A 20,160-nucleotide genomic window follows, 5' to 3' on the forward strand; every position below is an offset into this window, starting at 1 on the left:
GAGGGCAATAGCTATTTGCTATAACTTTCCTCCAACATCTGGCATTAAATTGTGCACTGCCTCCGAAAAATGGGCTGCATTTAGCTGGTGGTGGTAATAGCTTTTCCTAGAAATAACATCTTTGAATTGTTCCCAAGTCCTTTGGCTGGATTTTTCACAAGTTTAGAGTATGGTAATGAGAATAGGAAATGACATAATTATAATTGGCAGGTGGAAGAGAGGAAGTATCTCCTTTTCTCTTTTTGTTTTTCTTCTTATTTAGTTTTTGATAGTTTTTTATTAATATTAAATTATATTACTTATTATATGGATGATATGATGATACAAACAGAGAGAACATTGATGGAAGAGATCTGTGTGGGAGATAGAATAGAGTTGTTGTTTTTTCCTGAATGTGAGGCTGAGAAGGATGGTCTCAGGTGGAAGCTGGGAAGGCATAGATCTCTTTGTGAAATGAAGATTAAGATAGAAGGTTGATAGAATATAAAATTTTGTGTTTGTTCAGGTGTGGGTTTTGGTTTTGTTCTTCCTTTTCCTCTTTTCTTTTCTTTTCTTTTCCTTTTTATTATTTTGCTCTTCAAATATTAATTTTATTTGATTTTTTTATTTGTGGTGTGTTTTTTTTTAAGACAAAATAATATAATTATCACTCATTTTTTCTCCTTTGGTCCATTTTGATCCATTGGACATTCACTTTATTAACAGGGAAAATGATTCCCCCTTTGACAGTCAACATGATGCAGCTGTTTCAAGTTCTTGCTAAGCTCATGCAATCTTTCTTAAACTAAGAACTATCTGAAAAAGTGCGCGTCCACACAAAAGCTTATACCCAGAACAAACTTAGTTGGTCTCTAAGGTGCTACTGGACAATTTTTTAATTTTTTAATTTATTTCAACTGCATCAGACCAACACTGCTACCTACCTGTTTCTCCAACTAAGTTTACTCTTACCCAGTGCTATCTTTCTAGAAAAAGAGGTGCTGGAACTCACCATGAACGCTGCCCTTGTTCTCTTTCATTGACAATGGCGCCCACCTGAAAGGTGCTGCCAACTGGGTTCTGGCTGGGGGGGGGGAGCCCTGTTGCTACAAGATTCTTATCCAGGTTATTTTTGTGATATGACAGGAATTGAACTGATACAAATGTTTTCCTTGGTCATAGGTTTTAAAAACATATGGCTAAAAACAACGTAAGTGCCAAGGAAGGACCAATGCTATATACTGCCACTAACAGTGGTGTGCGGTGACATTTTTGTAGGGGAACAGTTAGGGCTAGACGCATCAGCTTGCAAAAGCGATGGGGGAAAGGGACGTGAGCATCATGCCTTTCTCCCCTAAACCAGGCAGAAGCTTCCTGGCCTTTGAGGAGATGCCAGGGCTCTGACAGGAAGCTGGAGCCCTCTTGCTTCCTTCCAAAAGCCGGGCGGGCTTTGAGAAGGTGGTGGGAGGGCTCTTGGACCCATCAGAGCATCACACCTCCCTCCCTAAGTCAGGCAGAAGATTCCTGAGCTTTGGGGAGGTGGTGCCAGGGAAACATTTAGGGGACTAGCCTTGTCCCCTAGCCCAGTGACCGCATGCCACACTGACCACTAATGAAAAATAAAACAGGTTTGTTTGTTTTTACTAGTAATGGGCAGTAACACTACCCTATGGAGAGTGAAGAGTGCTAAAGCCTAGCTCTGAACCACCTAGGTCGCATTCAAATGGACTTGGGTTCTATAAGCTTACAGTTCTATTCTAGAAATGGTGCTGAGAACAAACCCTTGAAAGCCAGGCCTCAGATCAGACGATTGACCCGAATGTTAATTATTCAAAAGCTCACATAGAGCCATAACAAAAATATAGAAATCCTTATTTCATTTTAATTAATGGTATCGGTGAGTGAATTGTGAAGATGCCCATTGTCCCTTTTGGAATTATCACTATGATTACTGATGTAGTCTAACTTTTTCATGGCGTTTTCCTTAGCACACTAGGAATTATGTGGAAAGAGAAGAAGTAGTCTTTCATAGTAACTCACCCTAATGCAATTTATTTAATTCTTTGTTGGCATGCTGCATTTATCTTAATGATAGCTTTACAACCAGCTTGATAGGTCACTGATTTCAGTATGAAGATATAACACCTTTCTTTTGGTATTTCCTGACCCATAAAATGACTAGCCAGGCCCAGATCCAGTTCGGAATTACCAGGCTGCCCAGACATTTTACTGTCAGTTCAGATAAATTCTGATTCCATGCCCCAAAGGTACCCTGTGGCGTGAACTGTACTAATGTGCTTCACTTAAAACAGTAGGTCTCCTGCTCTTTATAGTTAAATTATGGAAGAGCAATTACCTGCTGAACGCTTTCATTTATCCAAGCTATCTGCATGTCTGAATCCCATGCATCATGGCTAGTCGGTGTCATGAAGCATAGAAAAAATTGCATGGGTGTGTGCATACATGCAAACGTTTTTCAAGATTGCAAGAGACTAATTATAATTATATTATTTCCTCTTATTTTAAAAGCACAAGATTGTAGCCTTGGTCCACCATGCGCACAATAGCTCAAGATGCCCCAAGCATGTGATTCACACATCAGCTTGGCCTTCGCCTCTGTTCATGTATCAGGCTGTTTGACACGACTGACCATATCAGATAGAATGTGAGCCATGGGTACGGGAGCTGACTTGTGCTTGAGCTGGAGGCCATGCAGTTTTTCTGCTTCATCTCCTTTTTTAGCTATTTCTGGAAGTACATTTTCTTGCCAACACTGCCCTGAACAGCTAGCTGCTCAATCTTCATTTACCACTCAGCCCACTTTTGCAAACCTTTCCACACACATGATCTGGTTACGCAGATGTGTCCAGTAATCCAGACAGATCAATTCTTTCATATACTAGTCATAATCTGCCTAAGGGTTTCCTTAAGTAATCTACCTGTTATCATCTCAATGGCCCTTTTATTTGCCACATAAGGATAAACTGTTACTTTCATCCCCATATTACAGGTGAAACAACTGAGGCTGTAAGACAGCAGGTTGGCAAAGCCCAGGCCACTAAGGGGAGTCTGTAGTGGAGCTGAGATCTGAACCTGCAAAGGCTGAGAACAAACATTATGCTCTCAACTACCATGCTAAATTATATCACATGATCCTCCGGCTCATCTGCACGCGGTGGCGGAGCTTCATGCTCCAGCACCAGGAGCGGAGAGCAGGCAGGGGCGTGGCTAGCGCATGTCCTGGGAGTGTGGCGCATGTCCTGGGGGGGCATGGCGCCCAGAGCAGGGGGGGCAGCCGCGATGGCACCCCACCAAGATCGTGGTGCCGGGGGCACTGCACTCCCCCACCCCCCTCTTCCTTCGCCAGTGCCTGCATGTAGCACTACAGTTGATGTGATGCAGCTCTGAGTTATCTGTCTGTGTAGAATTAGTTTGTAAACTGAAAATAAATAATAATAATAATAATAATAATAATAATAATGCTCAAATCCTGTACCTATCTCTCTTCCTTGCCCTGTAGTTCTGCTGTTATGATATCTTCATCCCTACCCCCCACCCTACCCCACTCACCAGTTATAGGCATAGCTGTCAACCTTCCCTTTTTTGCGGGAAATTCCCATATTATAGCAAGTGGGGAAAAGGGAAAAGGTTGACAGCTATTGTTATAGTACATGAGGACTAATTTGCAGAGACACCATATGAATTAAGGACTAATGGCTGGTATAGCATCCTTGATGGTGTATATATATTTCTTCTTGCTGCAGATCTAATGCATTTGAAGTACTGGCACTCGATGGAGTTAGCACTGGGATACTTCAGTATTGTTCAACCCAGGAGAGTGTTGACTGGCTGAGAGCATTATCAACTAACATCAATGATTTGACACTACAAAATGTATGTTGCTTCCTAGATATTTCCCCCCCCCCTGGTTTTTTGTTGTTTGGGTTTTGTTTGTTTTTTTTCCTTAGCGAATCAAAATGGTGTTTTTTTCCACCTGCCAGAGATCAGCGTAATATATTGTTATGTGTTTAAAAAGACATTGATTTCAGGAAGGAGAGGGGGGGAGAAAAGGCACACCTTGTCAAATTAGATGGTGCCTTGCAAACTCTCCAAACATTCATTGTGATCTGTCACGTTTTATAACAGGGAGAATTAGAAAATAACAGACTTTTACATTCCAGGAGGGGCGGGTCACAGAGTATATCAGTAAGGCCTGTCTTAAGCTTTGCAGTGCCATTAGTCCTGGGAGCTGCTTTTTCACTTCTCACATGAATATTTGTAAAATAACAAGGTGAGATGCTTGTAGATTTATGGATGTATATTTTTGTAACCGCTGTCCCTATACTCTCTCATGTACTTAGCTTGCTCACTGATACTTTCATGAGCATTCATATTCAGGTCCCAAAACAACATACAGTATTTCATTATTCAAAACCTTTTTTTAAAAATTTAAATGCTTAAATCCGCTACTTCTATTTTGAACAATAAACAACAACCAGGGGGCTATTTTTTCCTGGTATGTGCTCCCAATCCAGATCTAGATACCATGCCAATGTCCTGCTGGTACGCCACCCCATCTTTACCTGCTAATTCCTCTCTATGACCACACCTCTAGAAGCAAAAAAAGAAAAGCAAAAACAGAAATAGTAGTCGGGGGGGTCATGGTTCCCTTATCCAAATTGGGAGCATGTTTCAGATAAGGCTTTATGGTTTCTTCCCCACCCCCACCCCCACAAATTAGAAGTGTGGATAATTTAACATGTACTTTAGTCCACATAAATGCATGGCATTCATGGACACCATCTAGCACTGTGACAGTGTGGCCTTCCTCTGCTTAACCCTTTCCCACAAACAACCCACAGCCCACCTACTCCTAAGGACTGCTGTGTCAACAGCTTTAAAAATATCTGATTAACTGGAATGTCTACATAGCTATAGATGCATTCATATCAATAAACAAAAGTCACACCCAATCACTATAGAGGTTTCAAAACTGCAGCTTCTGCTGACTTCAGGTCTCCTCCTTCAGTTGAAAATATTGATTTTGCAGGTAAAGGTGCAAAACCACTATTTTTCTGAGAATCTATGGATTGAATCCAGACTTTGCCTTCCATGGATAGAAAGGCTCCTTCCATCCTCAGAAGGCTTTTTATCTGGCAGAGTGATCCCCTTAGAGCCAGACTTTACTCCTGTTGATAGATATAGGGTCAGACCACACCTAACATACTGTGTACTGTTCTGGGTACTACAATGTAAGAAGGATATTGACAGGCTGGAATGTGTTCAGAGTAGGATAACCAAGATGATCAAGGGTCTGGAAACAAAGTCTTATGAGGAACGGATGAGGGAGTTGGGTATGTTTAGCCTGGATAAGAGGTGACTGAGGGGAAATATGAAAGCCATATTCAAATATCTAAAATCCTGTGACAGGGAAGATGGAGCAAGCTTGTTTTCTCCTGCTTCAGAGGTTAGAACCTGAACCCAGTGGCTTCAAGTTACAAGAAAGGAGATTCTAACTAAAGATAAGGAAGAACTTTCTGATGGTAAGAGCTGTTTGACAATGAAACAGACTCCCATGAGAAATGGTGGATTCTCTTTCCTTGGAGGTTTATAAGCAGAGGTTGGATGGACATCTGTCATGCATGATCTAGTTGAGATTATTGCATTGCAGGGGTTTGGACTAGATGACTCTTAGAATACCTTCCAACTCTGCTATTCCGTGACTTTTGAAGATTCCCTTTCCCCTGAAGCTCCCATTTCACTGTTCACACAGTTCCCGAAGGTCCCCCAATGCCCTGAAATAATGTGCCAGGAGTAGCGGAGAAGGAGCATAAGGGACTTCCCTTTCTGATCTAGCAGGAGTAAAGTCTGGATCTAACCAAGTGTTTTATGAGCTTTAACTTGATACCTCTTTCTCTCTCATGTGATCTTAGCAAGTGCCCTGAAAGATTATTGCATTGACTTCACACAGCTCTTATATAGATTTTGACTTTCACCTTCAGGTTTCACAGAATCTGCTACAAATATCAACTTAGTTTATTTGATTTTCTCTCCCAAACAGTAAGCAGAAAGACTTTATAAAGAAAAGACTATTCCAGGTGTTGCTAACATCTGCTGAGTTTCATGGTGCATCCACTCAAATGGCAGGGGGTTTGTGTTTTGTTTTGTTTTTGTGTGTGTGTGTGTGTGTGTGTGTGTGTGTGTGTGCAGTCTGCTACTAACATTTCTGCAAAGATGTAGCATGCATCTTTTGATCTGTCATTGTAGTGACTACAGATGGGGAGGATTTAATTCACTGTATAATGTGAAACAAAGTTCCCTGTTTCTCACCTTCTGGACTCATCTCCTGGGTTTAGATACAATTGATTGATTGATTGGATAGGGTTTCCCTGCTACTTTTCATTCAAATGACTCTCAAAGCAGCTTGCAAACAATAACAGGACAGAAAATAACATAACATAATGGAACATCACAAATACAGCATAAATCGCATAAAATAACTAACAAATCATGAATAAGACAATTGCAATCTTTAAAACACTACTAAGAAACAGCAACTAAAAAAATAAGCTAAACTTCACAATGTTCATATTATATAATACGAGCAAAAGTCATATTATATAATTAACAAATCTATATGGCATTCATAATATAAAATTAGAACATTAACAAAATAGCAACTAAATAGAAAAAAGCTAAGCATTGTTAAGGTCATGCAACAATTTCCACGCTCCCATGACTCATCATCTTTCACTCTTTTCAGTACAATAAAATACACACAATGCCCAATGTTAAGCCAGCTCAGCCAGATGTTGTGCCAACTGGAGTCCTATGGTAGTGGGCCATGGTGGGGCTCTTGGGCCTACTGCCAGTGGTAAGATGGATGCTAACTCTGGGTAGTCTGCCCAGTCACCACTGATGAGGAAGTTACACACACCAGTCTCGATAATCATGATGTCCATTTTCCCACTCAAAGTCCAAGGTGAGCCTTCCCTCCTGGTTGGCAAGTTGTGGCTGCACTTGGTGCAGAGGCTGGCCCGGAGGTACAGCAGCACTTCCATGTCCAGGATTCTCTTGCTGTCCTGCAGCCCATTCACCAGAAGTTGTCCCAGCTTCTTCAGCTGCTCCTTGGCTGACATGGTGGAGGGGGCAGGGCAGCTACTCGAGTCTACCAGGCAAGAGGTCAAGATAAAGATGCTAAGGGAGCCTCAGCAAGATCCCAGTGGCCTGAATGAGCTTGTAGCCAGTGACTTGGAGCTTGGTCTCAGCGTCCAGGCCACTTTTCTCACATGGATCCGTAATGGGAAGGGAAAGGCTTAAACCTCATTCCTTTGCACCTTGATCCCAATCCCACCAATCTCCAGTGGCATCATCCGCTTCTCCCTGCTCCTTTTTCAGCTCTTCTGGCTTCAGGTTGAGCTCCACACTGAACATGGAAGGTACACAAATGAGACCACATATCTATGAACTTTTCCACAGCACAGCTTGTATACAATTTAGCTTGTATCTAACCAAGTTATACTCAGAGAAGCCATGCCCATTAATATAAGTGTATCTGCTCTGAATGAATTAGATGCAAACCCCTTGCATTTTTATGAAGGTGTCAGAAGAGCTGCATGTAGAAAGCACAGTGTTTGCTGAGCTAGTTGAAAATGTGTATAAAAGTGGTGGTGCAATTTTATGTGCTGTCCCTTCCTGCGTAATTTTATAGAAAAAGGGTGGCTGCTTCCATGTACCTAGGGGGGCAGCCATATTTTCTTCCTTACAATGTCCCCACAAGGCCATCAAGGGTGTAAAATGGAATAAAAGATTACTGCCTTCGGAGTGTCATGGGAGCAGACATCTTTTTTTCCTCTTACGGTTACCCAGGAAGGGATAGTATGTCATAAAGCACATCCAGGGCAATTTTTAGATTCATTTTCAATGAGATCAGCAAGTGCTGGACTGTCTACCTGCTCCATGGCTGAAAACTGTTGAAAGAAAGTTTGTAGCTCAGTGGTAGAACATCTGCTTTGGATGCAGAAGGTCAAAGGTTGAATACCCCTAGCTAGGGCTAGGAAATAAATAAAAACCCTTTCTGAAACCCTAGGTAGCCATTGCTAATCGATTTAGACAATACTAAACTAGATAGATCAATAGTCCGACTAAACATAAGACAGCTGCCTATGTTTAAAAAAGAAATGGGAAAAGGCGGCCCTCAGACCATCTTATAAATACGTTAAAAGAAATTAAATTACGTTTTTAAAAATTGAATGCCATGAAAAGCATGGGAAAACCCTGCATGGAAACAAGACAGAACGTACTCACTGGTCAACACATTTAAAACACAAACCAGATCAGTTCTATTCCATTCATCCCTATTTCTTTATTTTCTTGTGAAAAGATTTGTACCTTTTTCAAGAACTGCAAGCTTTCTATGAATAAATACCCCTGCAATGTCCATCTACTGCCTTCTTTCTCTCCCTTTATTTTTTTATTTTGAAAATATGCTAAATGTGTAGCAGGTTTCATTTGTTTGCCCCTTTACTGAATTCCTTTTAGTAGATGCTAAGCCAATCAAGTGGGACGTGGGTGGCGCTGTGGTCTAAACCACAGAGCCTAGGGCTTGCCGAGCAGAAGGTCGGCGGTTCAAAACGGGGTGAGCTCCCGTTGCTTTGGTCCCTGCTCCTGCCAACCTAGCAGTTTGAAAACACGTCAAAGTGAAAGTAGATAAATAGGTACCGCTCCGGTGGAAAGGTAAACGGCGTTTCCGTGCTCTGCTCTGGTTTAGTCATGCTGGCCACATGACCCGGAAGCTGTACGCTGGCTCCCTCGGCCAGTAAAGCGAGATGAGCGTCGCAACCCCAGAGTCGTTCACGACTGGACCTAATGGTCAGGGGTTCCTTTACCTTTTAAGCCAATCAAGAATGTGGCTATATCACAATCCCATATTACGGTTTCCAGAAACACACACATAGTCTATCTCTTTCTCCCCCTGCCCCTTGCTTGGTAGGCTATATTTTTGCTAACTTTATTGATTCAGCAGTTTGGCACCAAATACCTTAAATGTTTGATGCTGTGGGGTTTTTTTGGGGGGGTGGGGGGAAAGTATTTATGCATGCTGTTTATTTCATATGTACACACAGAGAGAAAGTGTGGGATTAGTGCCCAGAGAATCTGACATCTTTTTTTAGAGTAGGAGCAGTTGGTTTAGCTCTGAGACTCTACAGCTGCATCTTGCAGAATGGCTAACAGAATGTGGTTCCAGAGGGAATATTTCTGTGACTGTCTTGTAAAGTTGAATTTAAGCATGTGTGGTAAGTGGGACAAAGGCATGTGGTGCCTTCCTGCTGCCTGCCAAATTCTGCTGCCGCTGATGGTGAAATGTTCCTCCCTCCTTCCTCTTTCCAAGTAAGATTCACTCCACTGTGTATACATATGGTGTAGTTAAAATGCATGCTTGGGTAAGCTTGAACAGGGGAGGAAACATTGCACGTATGCAATATGGTGCAGATCCATGCTAAAATAGGCAAGTATGAAACAGCCTTCGGTGTTAGTTCCGCTACAAATATCGGGTCATAATAAAGCTGAGGTTTTTCCCTCTTTTACAGATCCGGGAGTTCCAAACGACCTTCATTTCAGTAGAGGCAGCAACTCACTGTTTGCATTCCAGAACTAAGGAGTGGTTTTGCTGCGCTCATTGAAATGAATGGGGGAAATCCATACATTTCAGAGCTGAATATCCACCAGTTTGGTGTGGGTTTTGTTGCTGTTCATTGTTTGTTTGTTTGTTTGTTGTTTTTGCGCTGGATGTTGCTCATGGGGCAGAGTGGAATTTTTCAGTGCCCTGCGTACCAATGATGTGTTTCTGAGAGCATTCTGAAAGGAGCAGATTGCACTTGAAAAACCTGCAGCAAGCTCTAAAGTAGGGATGGGCCAAAATTGACCTGACATCACAGTGACATCAAGCAATGCTGCACTTTAAAGCCCCAATTGTTGGGACTAAAAAGCCCAGGGTGGGGCTGTTCGAAACCCCTTTCCCAACAACATTACTCAGCAGTGCAAGAGTAGCGCTAGGAAGAAGAAATGGGAAACACTTCCCTTCCTTTGAGCAAGGCTCGCTCCCTCTGCCCATAAGTTAATTGGCAGGTGGGAGTGCACCTTGCTGCAGCAAAGGAACAACACAATGCTCCCGACTGCTCCTTTGATGCCCCACCCTTCCCTGCCCCACCCCTGGTGTCATGTATGCCATCAGTCATAGGGCACGTAGCAGTGGCTTCCCCAAAACAGCCCCACAGGCCAAATGGGGAGGCCTGGAGGATGAAGTATGGACCATGTTATTGGAGGTTCCCCCTCTCTTGCTCTAAAGGGACAGGTTGACTTGAAAACAAACATGAAAAAGCAACTCTGCCCCCTTTTCTCAGCTCCACCCTAAAGTCATATGAGCCAGGGAGAAGGCTTACCCAGGGTATATAAAGGGAGGCTAGCTAAGCTTCAGCTAAGCTTCAGAAGGCTGGGAAGCTTCCCAGAGCCAGACACACAACCCGCCCTCCAAAGACAGAAGCTGCAATAGCACTTTCTAGAGACTGCACAGCCTCTCCATTGAAACTGTGGGGTTTTTTTACAAGCCTATACTGGAGCTTGCACCTCTTAATACCACTTATATGAATAGCAACAGTGAGAGGAAGAGTATTTATCATTCCCGTGTGCTAGTGAGCTTAAAGGGCCAAAAGCAACCCAAATATTTCTTTATAAAAAGCAACAATTGTAAATTTATCTTAATTCGTTGTTACACACACCCAGCAGCTTCGCTTTCTGTTTTAGGAAGAGTGTCATGATTAGATGAATTGCAGTCTCATCCTACACATGTTTGCACAAAAACAAGTCCCTGAAATTTTCAATGAGCCTTTGTGCCAGGTGAGCACATTCAGGGCTGCAGCCGTAATCTTTTTAAGAAGGTGCTTTGGTTTCTGTGCTCATCAATTATTTACATATCTCCATAAATAATTCAGTAACTGGAGTGAGAAAGGGGGGGGGGAGATTTCTAAAAATATGCTTTTAGCATATGTTTAAGATGGGGGGGGGGTTGTCCCCATTCAAAAAGTTGCATCTTTCCAACATACTGAAACATTAGCTCATTTTATTTCCACTGGGCCTTTGTGAACTTGAAACACCACCTGGGTTGCCTCCTCGTATCTAAAAAGCATCCAGCCATGGTTGTTTTTTGTTTTGTTTTTGCTTTTTTATTTTAAGGATAAAGTCTGCAGCAGATATGGGAGGGGGGCATGCCACTAATGTAGCAAAAATGCAGAAGATAAAATCAATAGGTGGGAAAGCTGTTTCAAAAAGCTTCACCAAGTTGAATCCAAACCTGTTTTTGAACTAAAAAGTTCTTCCTCCAGGGGAATCGCTCTTCAGTTAGACAGATATGAAAACCACATACTCCAGTTTAGTTTGCTATTCATAAAGGAACTACTGTCTCCAAGCTTGTCTGAGGTCATTGTATTGACTGTAACTCTGCATGCCAGCTGTCTTGGGAATGATAAATTTGTGGCCACAAAACAACAGAGTAAACGTAAGGACTAGGAAGAGCAATATCTATTTCTTTTAAAAAAATCAAGAAGAGTTCTAGATGGCTTGCTTCTAGCACTTTAATAATAAAGAGCTTTAGACTGCTCAGAATGGTTGTTTCCAGTGGAATCTGTGTGCAAACAGAACAGATTTCTGCTTGCCCAGTTGAACTTCCCCTTTCTTTTCTCCCCCACCCACCCCAGCAGCCCCTCTGCATGCACCCCAAATCTGTTCTAGAGGGTTGTGGGGTTACAAGGGGGAAGAGAAGAAGGGGCAATCCTGCTCATGTGGCATTGAATTTGATTCCCTACTATTACTATTCCCATATTTTAGCTGTAGGGTGGAGACAGTGAGCATGAGAGCAAATGGCTTGTTTAAGACCATCTGGGGTGCAGGTGGCGCTGTGGTCTAAACCACTGAGCCTCTTGGGCTTGCCGATCGGCGGTTTGAATCCCCACTACGGGGTGAGCTCCCATTGTTCTGTCCCAGCTCCTGCCAACCTAGCAGTTCAAAAGCACGCCAGTGCAAGTAGATAAAAAGGTGGGAAGGAAAATGGCGTTTTTGTGCATTCTGGCTTCCGCCACGGTGTTCCGTTGCACCAGAAGCAGTTTAGTCATTCTGGCCACATGACCTGGAAAGCTGTCTGTGGACAAATGCCGGCTCCCTTATCCTGAAAAGCAAGATGAGCGCCGCAACCCCATATTCGCCTTTTACTGGACTTAACCATCCAGGGGTCCTTTTTGATGTTCAGAGGGGGAATCCGAAGTCACGCTGAGGAGGTCCCAGAGGACCATGAAAGGAATCCCTCCTGACAGGTTCACAGCCACTAGCGTGTGGGCATGTATGGCTCAGTGTGAGCCAGAGAGCTTCGAGGAAGTGCAGCAATTGCCAGAGTCAGAAGCCACGAAGTGGCACGAGGCAATGCAGAAGGAGATGGACTCCATGAAGGCACTGAAGGTGTTCTCCACAGTGACGCTGCCCGAGGGCGAGCGTGCAGTGGGCGGTCGCTGGGTGTTTAGGCTTAACCCCCCAGCAACGGAGAGAACGCAGAGAAAAACAGCAGTTCTATCACATACACAGAATAACAGAACATCACTTCCTGTGAGCCTGACACAGCTTGGAGCTGAGTGTAACCCTTTCAGCTCCCTTACTCCTCACATCCTTTGCCTTTACCTTACCTTAAGGCCAGCTCATTTGCTTATTGCTGAGATGAGAGTTTCCTAATTTATTGTGCAGCTCCTTAGGCCAGGCATCTCCAAACTCTACCCTCCAAATGTTTCAGGACTACAATTCCCATCATCCCTGACCACTGGTCCTGATAGCTAGGGGTGATGGGAGTTGTAGTCCCCAAACATCTGGAGGGCCAAGTTTGGGAATGCCTGCCTTAGACATTGCAATAGTTCTCAGATGCTCAACATGGAAATATTTTAGTAAGCGTTTTAAACTCTCATTTCTATAAAGGTTGTAACCTCTGTGCTGATGACTGGAGGTAATGTACAATGAATGCATGGAGGCAGATAGCTTATAAGCTGTATGTATTTCAGCACTGTCCACACAATCAGAAAGTTCGTAGATAACATAGAGCATAGACATGTACAACTTGTCCTAATGTCTGTGCCCTCCATTTGTATCCAAATGTGTTCATTCAGAACATGAAAAGTACAAGCATAGGAGATTGCAAATACAGGTCAAGTAAGCCACAGTTTTCATAGCAAATATAGCTTGTGTTATATACAACCAGCTTGTCTAATGGAATTTCAGAGGGTAGTCCTCTTGATGATATTCTGAAGTAATGTGAATGACCCATGCAGAATAACGTTCACCTTTTATGAAGGCTCTTTTAGACAACTGTTTGTGAAAGCTCTTTTTGTGTGCTCTTTTATCTAAGCTTTTCCATGTACAATCACCATATTGTATATAATTTGTTGTCACGTTTTTCTGAAATAAAATGCAATACATTAAGATTTCTCCTGAACACAATATGCTACTATTAGAGAAAGATGAGAGGCAGGAGAGGGTGCCAAGCACCAGAAAAATATGCTATTGACTATATCCTCAGTCCCGGCTCCTGCCCACCTAGCAGTTTGAAAGCATATCAAAGTGCAAGTAGATAAATAGGTACCGCTCTGGCGGGAAGGTAAACGGCGTTTCCATGTGCTGCTCTGGTTCACCAGAAGCGGCTTAGTCATGCTGGCCACATGACCCAGAAGCTGTACGCCAGCTCCCTTGGCCAGTAACATGAGATTAGCGCTGCAACCCCAGAGTCGGACATGACTGGACCTAATGGTCAGGGGTCTCTTTACCTTTATATCCACCTTTCCCCTCCAGTGTAGATTTTTACAGAGTCTATGCTGTAGGTAGCAATTGTATTTGTACTTGGCAAGGTAATTCTCTAATTTGTGCATATTGTGGTAGTATTTTTCACTGCTGATAGGATTTTTATTTCTAAGTAAGCAGTTCCAAACCAAAGACTGAGTATAAATTGCATTTGGTTTTGGGGGTTTTTTTTAAAAAAATGTCACCATGACTTTCTAAGTTCCTCACAAGAAACTGAAACATTGACCTTAAATAACCATTAAAATACAGCGATATACATCTGCAGTCACTGGCCTATGCGAATGAGTATAATTTGTAGAACATTATCTCCTAGCATATGTGATGTTGCTTATAAATTGGTTGAAAAGTTCTTGAATTCTGGTAAAATTAATGCCAAACTATACATAACACAGGAGATCAATGATCGGAACTCTCAAGGCTGTGTAATAATAATAATAACAATAGAATCATAGAGTTGGAAGAGACCACAAGGGCCATCCAGTCCAACCCCCTGCCAAGCAGGAAACACCATCAAAGCATTCCTGACAGATGGCTGTCAAGCCTCCGCTTAAAGACCTCCAAAGAGGGAGACTCCACCATAATATCAATGCAGTCCTTGTGTTTTTGGATCAGCAGTGCTGAGAGAGTGCTAAACACTTTCCCCCTTGCTACAATTACCCAAGCCAGTATCCCACACTGGTGAAAAGGGGCAGATACAATATTAATTCAGACAGTGTCAACAACAGCTTCTGGCAGGGTAGATTTTAATCAGGGAAAGGTGCAGTTGGAAAAGCTTCCCCAATGCTGCTGCCCTGATCCAATTGTTCCCCTTCCCCATGGCTAATTTCAAGTCTTTTAAAATAAATTGTATTTTAGGCCTTAGTCATATAGTGAAATCATCATCATCATCATCATCATCATCATCCAGTTTTTGCTGCCCAGCAGAGGGCAATTCACGAAATTTTACCTGCCGGTTCAGGTGCTCTGAGATTCTTTTCTGCATATGCCTCAATATGCAAGGCTTTTAACTAACTGGGTGATCAGCGATGGCTGCGTTTATTACTCTGGAATTGTACTGCATTTTAGACTGCTTCTCTTGTTAGAGTACTGTTGTTTATATTATATTGTTTTATGTGATTGCTTAATTGTAGACTGCTTTGGCTAATTTAATAGAAAAGTGATGTATAAATATTTAAAATGCAATAAATATATAAAAAGCTGTGCAAGCATTTTAATGAAAGTGATTATTCATATTTAGCAGTATAATTCTCCAGTGGTCTACATAATGCAGGTTTTGAGAGGGACACCTGAAGGCAGAAAAGTTTTAAGGATCTGATGCAAAGTGTATTTAATGTTCCACATCACTGAAATAAAGAGGATTTTTTTCCCCTTGCTCACAGAAGTGTCCAGAGGGTTATGCTTGCTGCAGATTTCTCTAAGAATTTGAGTTACAGTACTGATTAAAAACAAGAGATACTGATTATTTATACAGTGTCCAGCATGGGTAGGCAAACTAAGGCCCGGGGGCCGGATCCGGCCCAGTCGCCTTCTAAATCCGGCCCGTGGACGGTCCAGGAATCAGCGTGTTTTTACATGAGTAGAATGTGTCCTTTTATTTAAAATGCATCTCTGGGTTATTTGTGAGGCATAGGAATTCGTTCATCCCCCCGGCCCCCCATAGATAGATAGATAGATAGATAGATATAGATAGATAGTCCAGCCCCCCACAAGCTCTGAGAGAGACTGGACCGGCCCCCTGCTGAAAAAGTTTGCTGACCCCTGGTATACAGTTATATTGTATCTTTCCACAGTTGAGCATGAGTAATAAAGTACTGTAAAAGTAAATGAACAACCAGATGAAAGTGATTTTAAAAACCCCACCTATGAATAATGATTTGCTGAAGTGAGGAATCTGTGATATGAGTAAATTAAAGAATGAACAATACCTTCAGTCTCCCCCCCCCAATGAGGATATAATGCACAAAGCCATAGGTTGTTTTTTTCATTTTCTCTCTCTAATGTGATAGTATGTTTGCATCCTAGTTTGCAATGTAGATGGCACTCTACAGTCAAACTCTAGTTATGTGCAAAACATGTAAGATACAACAATCTGATTTAATATGAAATGACAGCTATATCTCTTCTTCTTTTTTGCAGATGAAGATGGCAAATAAATGCTGTTCTCCCTCAGATCAGGTATGATAATTTGCTTTGGTTAATGCTAAAAGTCTGCCATTTCACTTCCGTCTTCCAATTAGTAACATTGCACATGTAAGCACATGTAAGCCAAAGTTCAACACTTTCAAAAGACCCTGATGCCAGTAGGAAAACTGAGCACATATGCACATTATTTCCACTGAAATAAATTAATGACAGAAGAGTTTAACTTTGCTTGGACCAGGCCAAAAGTTATCTTTTTGCAAGTTGCATTTTGCAGCAGACACATGTAACTAAAAGCTCTATATACGGTAAGCATTCCTTAATATACAACATGTTTTATTATCTGATATTCCATCTGTCAAAACAGATTTCAACAATTAATAGAGGTTAGAATTTTGGAAGTTTTCAAAATCATAACTGACAGTGGTGATAGGTGAGCAACTGTACGATGTAATATACAATTAGTGAGCTTGCCCTGAAAATGATTGTGTCCATTAAGGTGTTTTGAAAACATTTTCTTCCTAATCGCCTGGTAGTCTTCCATCCCAGTCAATCAAGTATAAACCACAACCTTGCCATTGGCATGTGGAAGGCAGGATGCAGAGATTTTGCACTCACGGGACCAAAAGCAAGGGCTAACGGACTAACGGAGGGGGACTAATAGAAAGTGGGAGCTGAGAAGAGGAATCCAGTCTACTTCTCTCTGCTTCCTAACGCTGCTCTTTCTTGCAGCTTTTTGATGACAAGATCCTCTGCTTTTCCTACAACAACAAATATTTCAGAGCTTCCACCCAGCCATTTATTGTGAATTCAGTGTTGCTCATGGGTGCAGGATTTGTGTCGCATCCCCATTATAACTTCATCAAAATCCCATCCCATATTACTGTTTCCTAATTTAATAGAATTTTTACTAGTTTCCAAATGGCTTGTCATCCCTCGGGATTGACACCTAGACTTCTTGGAAAGGAAAATCCAGGGAGGTGGGGAAGAGGTGAGCACATGATGCAAAGTGTGTGAATGTCTTTCCAGATATTTATTTAATATCATGTGTGCAGTTCACTTCAGTAGCACACTTAGTTGATCAAGAAAAACAATAATTTCTAGATCAGGAAAATGCAAGGCTGATCTCTTATAGGTGTTGTTATCCGTAAGATTAATATGGTGTTGATATGTCTTATAATACCATATTTTAACTAAAGCAAACTATCGATTGTGAGGATTTTTGTGTGCATGTGCATGCCACATTGTGTCTTGCAACAGGAAAAAAGGTAGGATATACTGTATTTACTCAAATCTAACGCTCACCTTTTTTGGCCAAATTACGTTGCAAAAATTAAGGTGCGCATTAGATTTGATGGCACATTTACATTTGCCAGCAAATACTTTTTTGGGTTTCAAGGTTCTCAAAATTGAGGTGCACATTAGAGTTGATGGCACATTAGACTTGAGTAAATATACAGTAGATAAAAGGAAATGAAATAAAGAAATAGATTCAGTGAATTTGTCTACTATAGCCAACCTCCATATATAAGGAGGAAGGTTTCCAATTAACTAGTGAATCTTTATGAGTGTGCTATTAGTTTGTGATTCGTTGATATAATTATAGTAGTGTGGAATATCCAAAGAAAGTAAGAAAGCACATAGACATGTGCAGCATGTATCACTGACGTACCTCTACAATTAGATAACAAATGGCAGGCACTGTGAGCAGTCGGAGACATTAATGAGCTGTTGAAATACAGGAAGCAAAAATGATTCACAGTTCTTGCATCTGTGCATACCATTAATACCAAAAGCGGGGCTCGTTCACACTGAGAATACCCACATTTTCCCCTAGATGGTAGATGCACAAGTCTCTGTTTCAATTTTACATGTGAAAGCACTGGAAGCATGACTTGGAACTTGCTTTCATTCACATCAAGGCTGTAGCTTAGTGGTGAGCCAATAAGATATGCCCATCTAATGCACCGGCCTGTTCACATAGTGGTCAGCCACATGCCTATGGGAAGCCCACAAGAGAGCAAAGAGTGCAATGGAATTTTCCCACTCATGCTCCCCAACAACTGACATTCAAAGATAATACTACCAGAGGTGATATCATTACTACTAGCTGTTGATAGTCTTTTTATCCATAGAGTTATCTAATCCCTCTTTTAAAACCATCCAAGTTGGCAGCCTTCACTACCTCTTGTAGCAACAGATTCCATAGTTTAACTACTTGCTGTGTATCCATGAGACAATGTCCCGGGTTCAACCATTCCCGGTAAGCCTGGGAAACACTCTGTCTAGACACCTGAAGAGCCACTGCCTATCTGTGGAGATAATACTGAGCAAATCAAGCGATGGTCTGACACAGTTTATTTCTCAGAGGATTAGGTATCAATGACTGTTCTGCTCCACTGACATAGACAGTATGTCCATGTCTACTAGTTGCTAGGAATCACAAATTGGGGGGGGGGGATACTGTTGCAATCAGGTCTTGCTTGGAGGCTTCCCACAGGCATCTGGTTGGTCACTGTGAGAACAGGATGCAGAGCCTTTGGACTGATCCAGCAGTGCTCTTTCTATGTTCTTAAAACAGCTTTCTATGTTCTTTCCATTCATATCTGAAATTACCTCTCTTTAATGTAACATGTACTTTGCCTTTTCTGCAAAATTCACTCCAGACATTTTAACACGACTGATTCAGTCAGGCATGTCCAACAGGTAGATCGTGATCTACCGGTAGATCACTGGACGTCTGCGGTAGATCACTGGTAGATCATTGGCTCCCCCCAAAGAAGCTGAACAACTGTGGCTCCCCTAAAAAAAAAGCTCAACATTTTACCTCCTCCCTGAAAAAACTCAACAACTTTCACCAAAACCCATCAAAAATGGGCCTTCCTCCTTCCTAAAAAGTTCAACAACTTTGACCTGAACCCCAATAAAGGTAGATCACTGCCAGTTTTTAACTCTGTGAGTAGATTGCAGTCTCTTGGGAGTTGGCCACCCCTAAGCTATTTTTCGTTGTAATGATTCTTCGAGACGTTTGTTTGTAGGCTCCTATATTTGCCTCGGTGTGGAAATGAAATGTCAGCCCAATAGCATAAACTTGTGCATCATCTAGTTGGAACTTGTAGAAAGTTAACCATTCCTGCTCTCCAAATATTAGCACTTTTTGAGTCTGCCTTGTATAATTTATCAAAATGTTCACAACACTGAAAGCACTTAACACCGTGTTATTTTTAGAGGCAGCTAGATTTGTGACTCAGTTTCTAACACACACACACACACACACACACACACACACACATCAATGGTTTTCTTTACGAAGCATTAAGGATTGTCTCCAACAAAGTTGTCGCCTTCACACCAGGGCTTCTGCTTGGACAATAGAACTTCCCCTCCCTCTCCTCTCCCCATGGGTCCCATGTGACTCCCAATCTTCTACAGAGGGTTGAGGGAACCCCAAAATAAATTTGGGGAGCAAGCAGGGGAATGAGAGAGGGGGGTATTTCTGTTGCACAAATGAGACAGCTACACTGGATAAGTGATATAAGCATAAATGTGATGGTGCTATTTGTGCAAAGGTAACACACGCACACCCATCTATCCTTTTAGCTTAAAATAAATTTTCCTCTCATTGCTTTATGGGAAGTCTAAAGTGAGGTTTTTAATCAACTTAATATATGCTACTAGTCTGGTGTCGATCCAGTTTTATTACTATAGTATTTTGAAGTATGTTCAGAGATTGAAAAACAGATTTTGGTTGGGCACTTGTGTTCTATATATTGGAAATAAAAAAGCTCTTGCTTAGACCCACCCTTCATTACCAACCGAAATCAAATTCTAAGTATAATTAACTGCATTTGCTCACATTAATTGCTTTCTGTTCTTGCCTGTCCTGCCTTTGCCTGTCCGCAGCAATTAGTGTGGCCACTTATGCATAATAAAAAGAATGTTTTTCCACGAAAAAAGATGAATAGATGATACAGGTTTGCATAAAATCTGCATATGCCAATCCATACATAGTTAGAAATTATTAATAGCCTTTAAATAGAAATGCAAAACAGCTCCCCATAACTAGATGACCCAAGTGCCTTTTCAGTCTGCTGCCCAGGCCCCTGTTGTCCCTTCTTATGGTTCTTTAACTTCAAGCCAGGCTTGGACTAGACA

The 20,160-nt window shown here is 41.9% G+C and overlaps 1 protein-coding gene across 3 annotated transcripts in view; it reads left to right on the top strand.

Moving 5' to 3' along the window:
• SNTG2 (syntrophin gamma 2) overlaps positions 1-20,160 on the top strand; it is a 200,811-nt gene that overhangs the window by 147,158 nt on the left and 33,493 nt on the right. For all 3 annotated transcript variants that reach the window (XM_033143019.1, XM_033143020.1, XM_033143021.1), the window contains 2 exons: positions 3,744-3,873; positions 16,003-16,041. In XM_033143019.1, coding sequence (XP_032998910.1) covers positions 3,744-3,873; positions 16,003-16,041 — 169 coding nt within the window. The remainder of the gene's footprint in view (positions 1-3,743; positions 3,874-16,002; positions 16,042-20,160) is intronic.

The sequence above is a fragment of the Lacerta agilis genome, chromosome 3 (genome assembly GCF_009819535.1).
Source record: "Lacerta agilis isolate rLacAgi1 chromosome 3, rLacAgi1.pri, whole genome shotgun sequence".
Lineage (NCBI taxonomy): Eukaryota > Metazoa > Chordata > Lepidosauria > Squamata > Lacertidae > Lacerta > Lacerta agilis.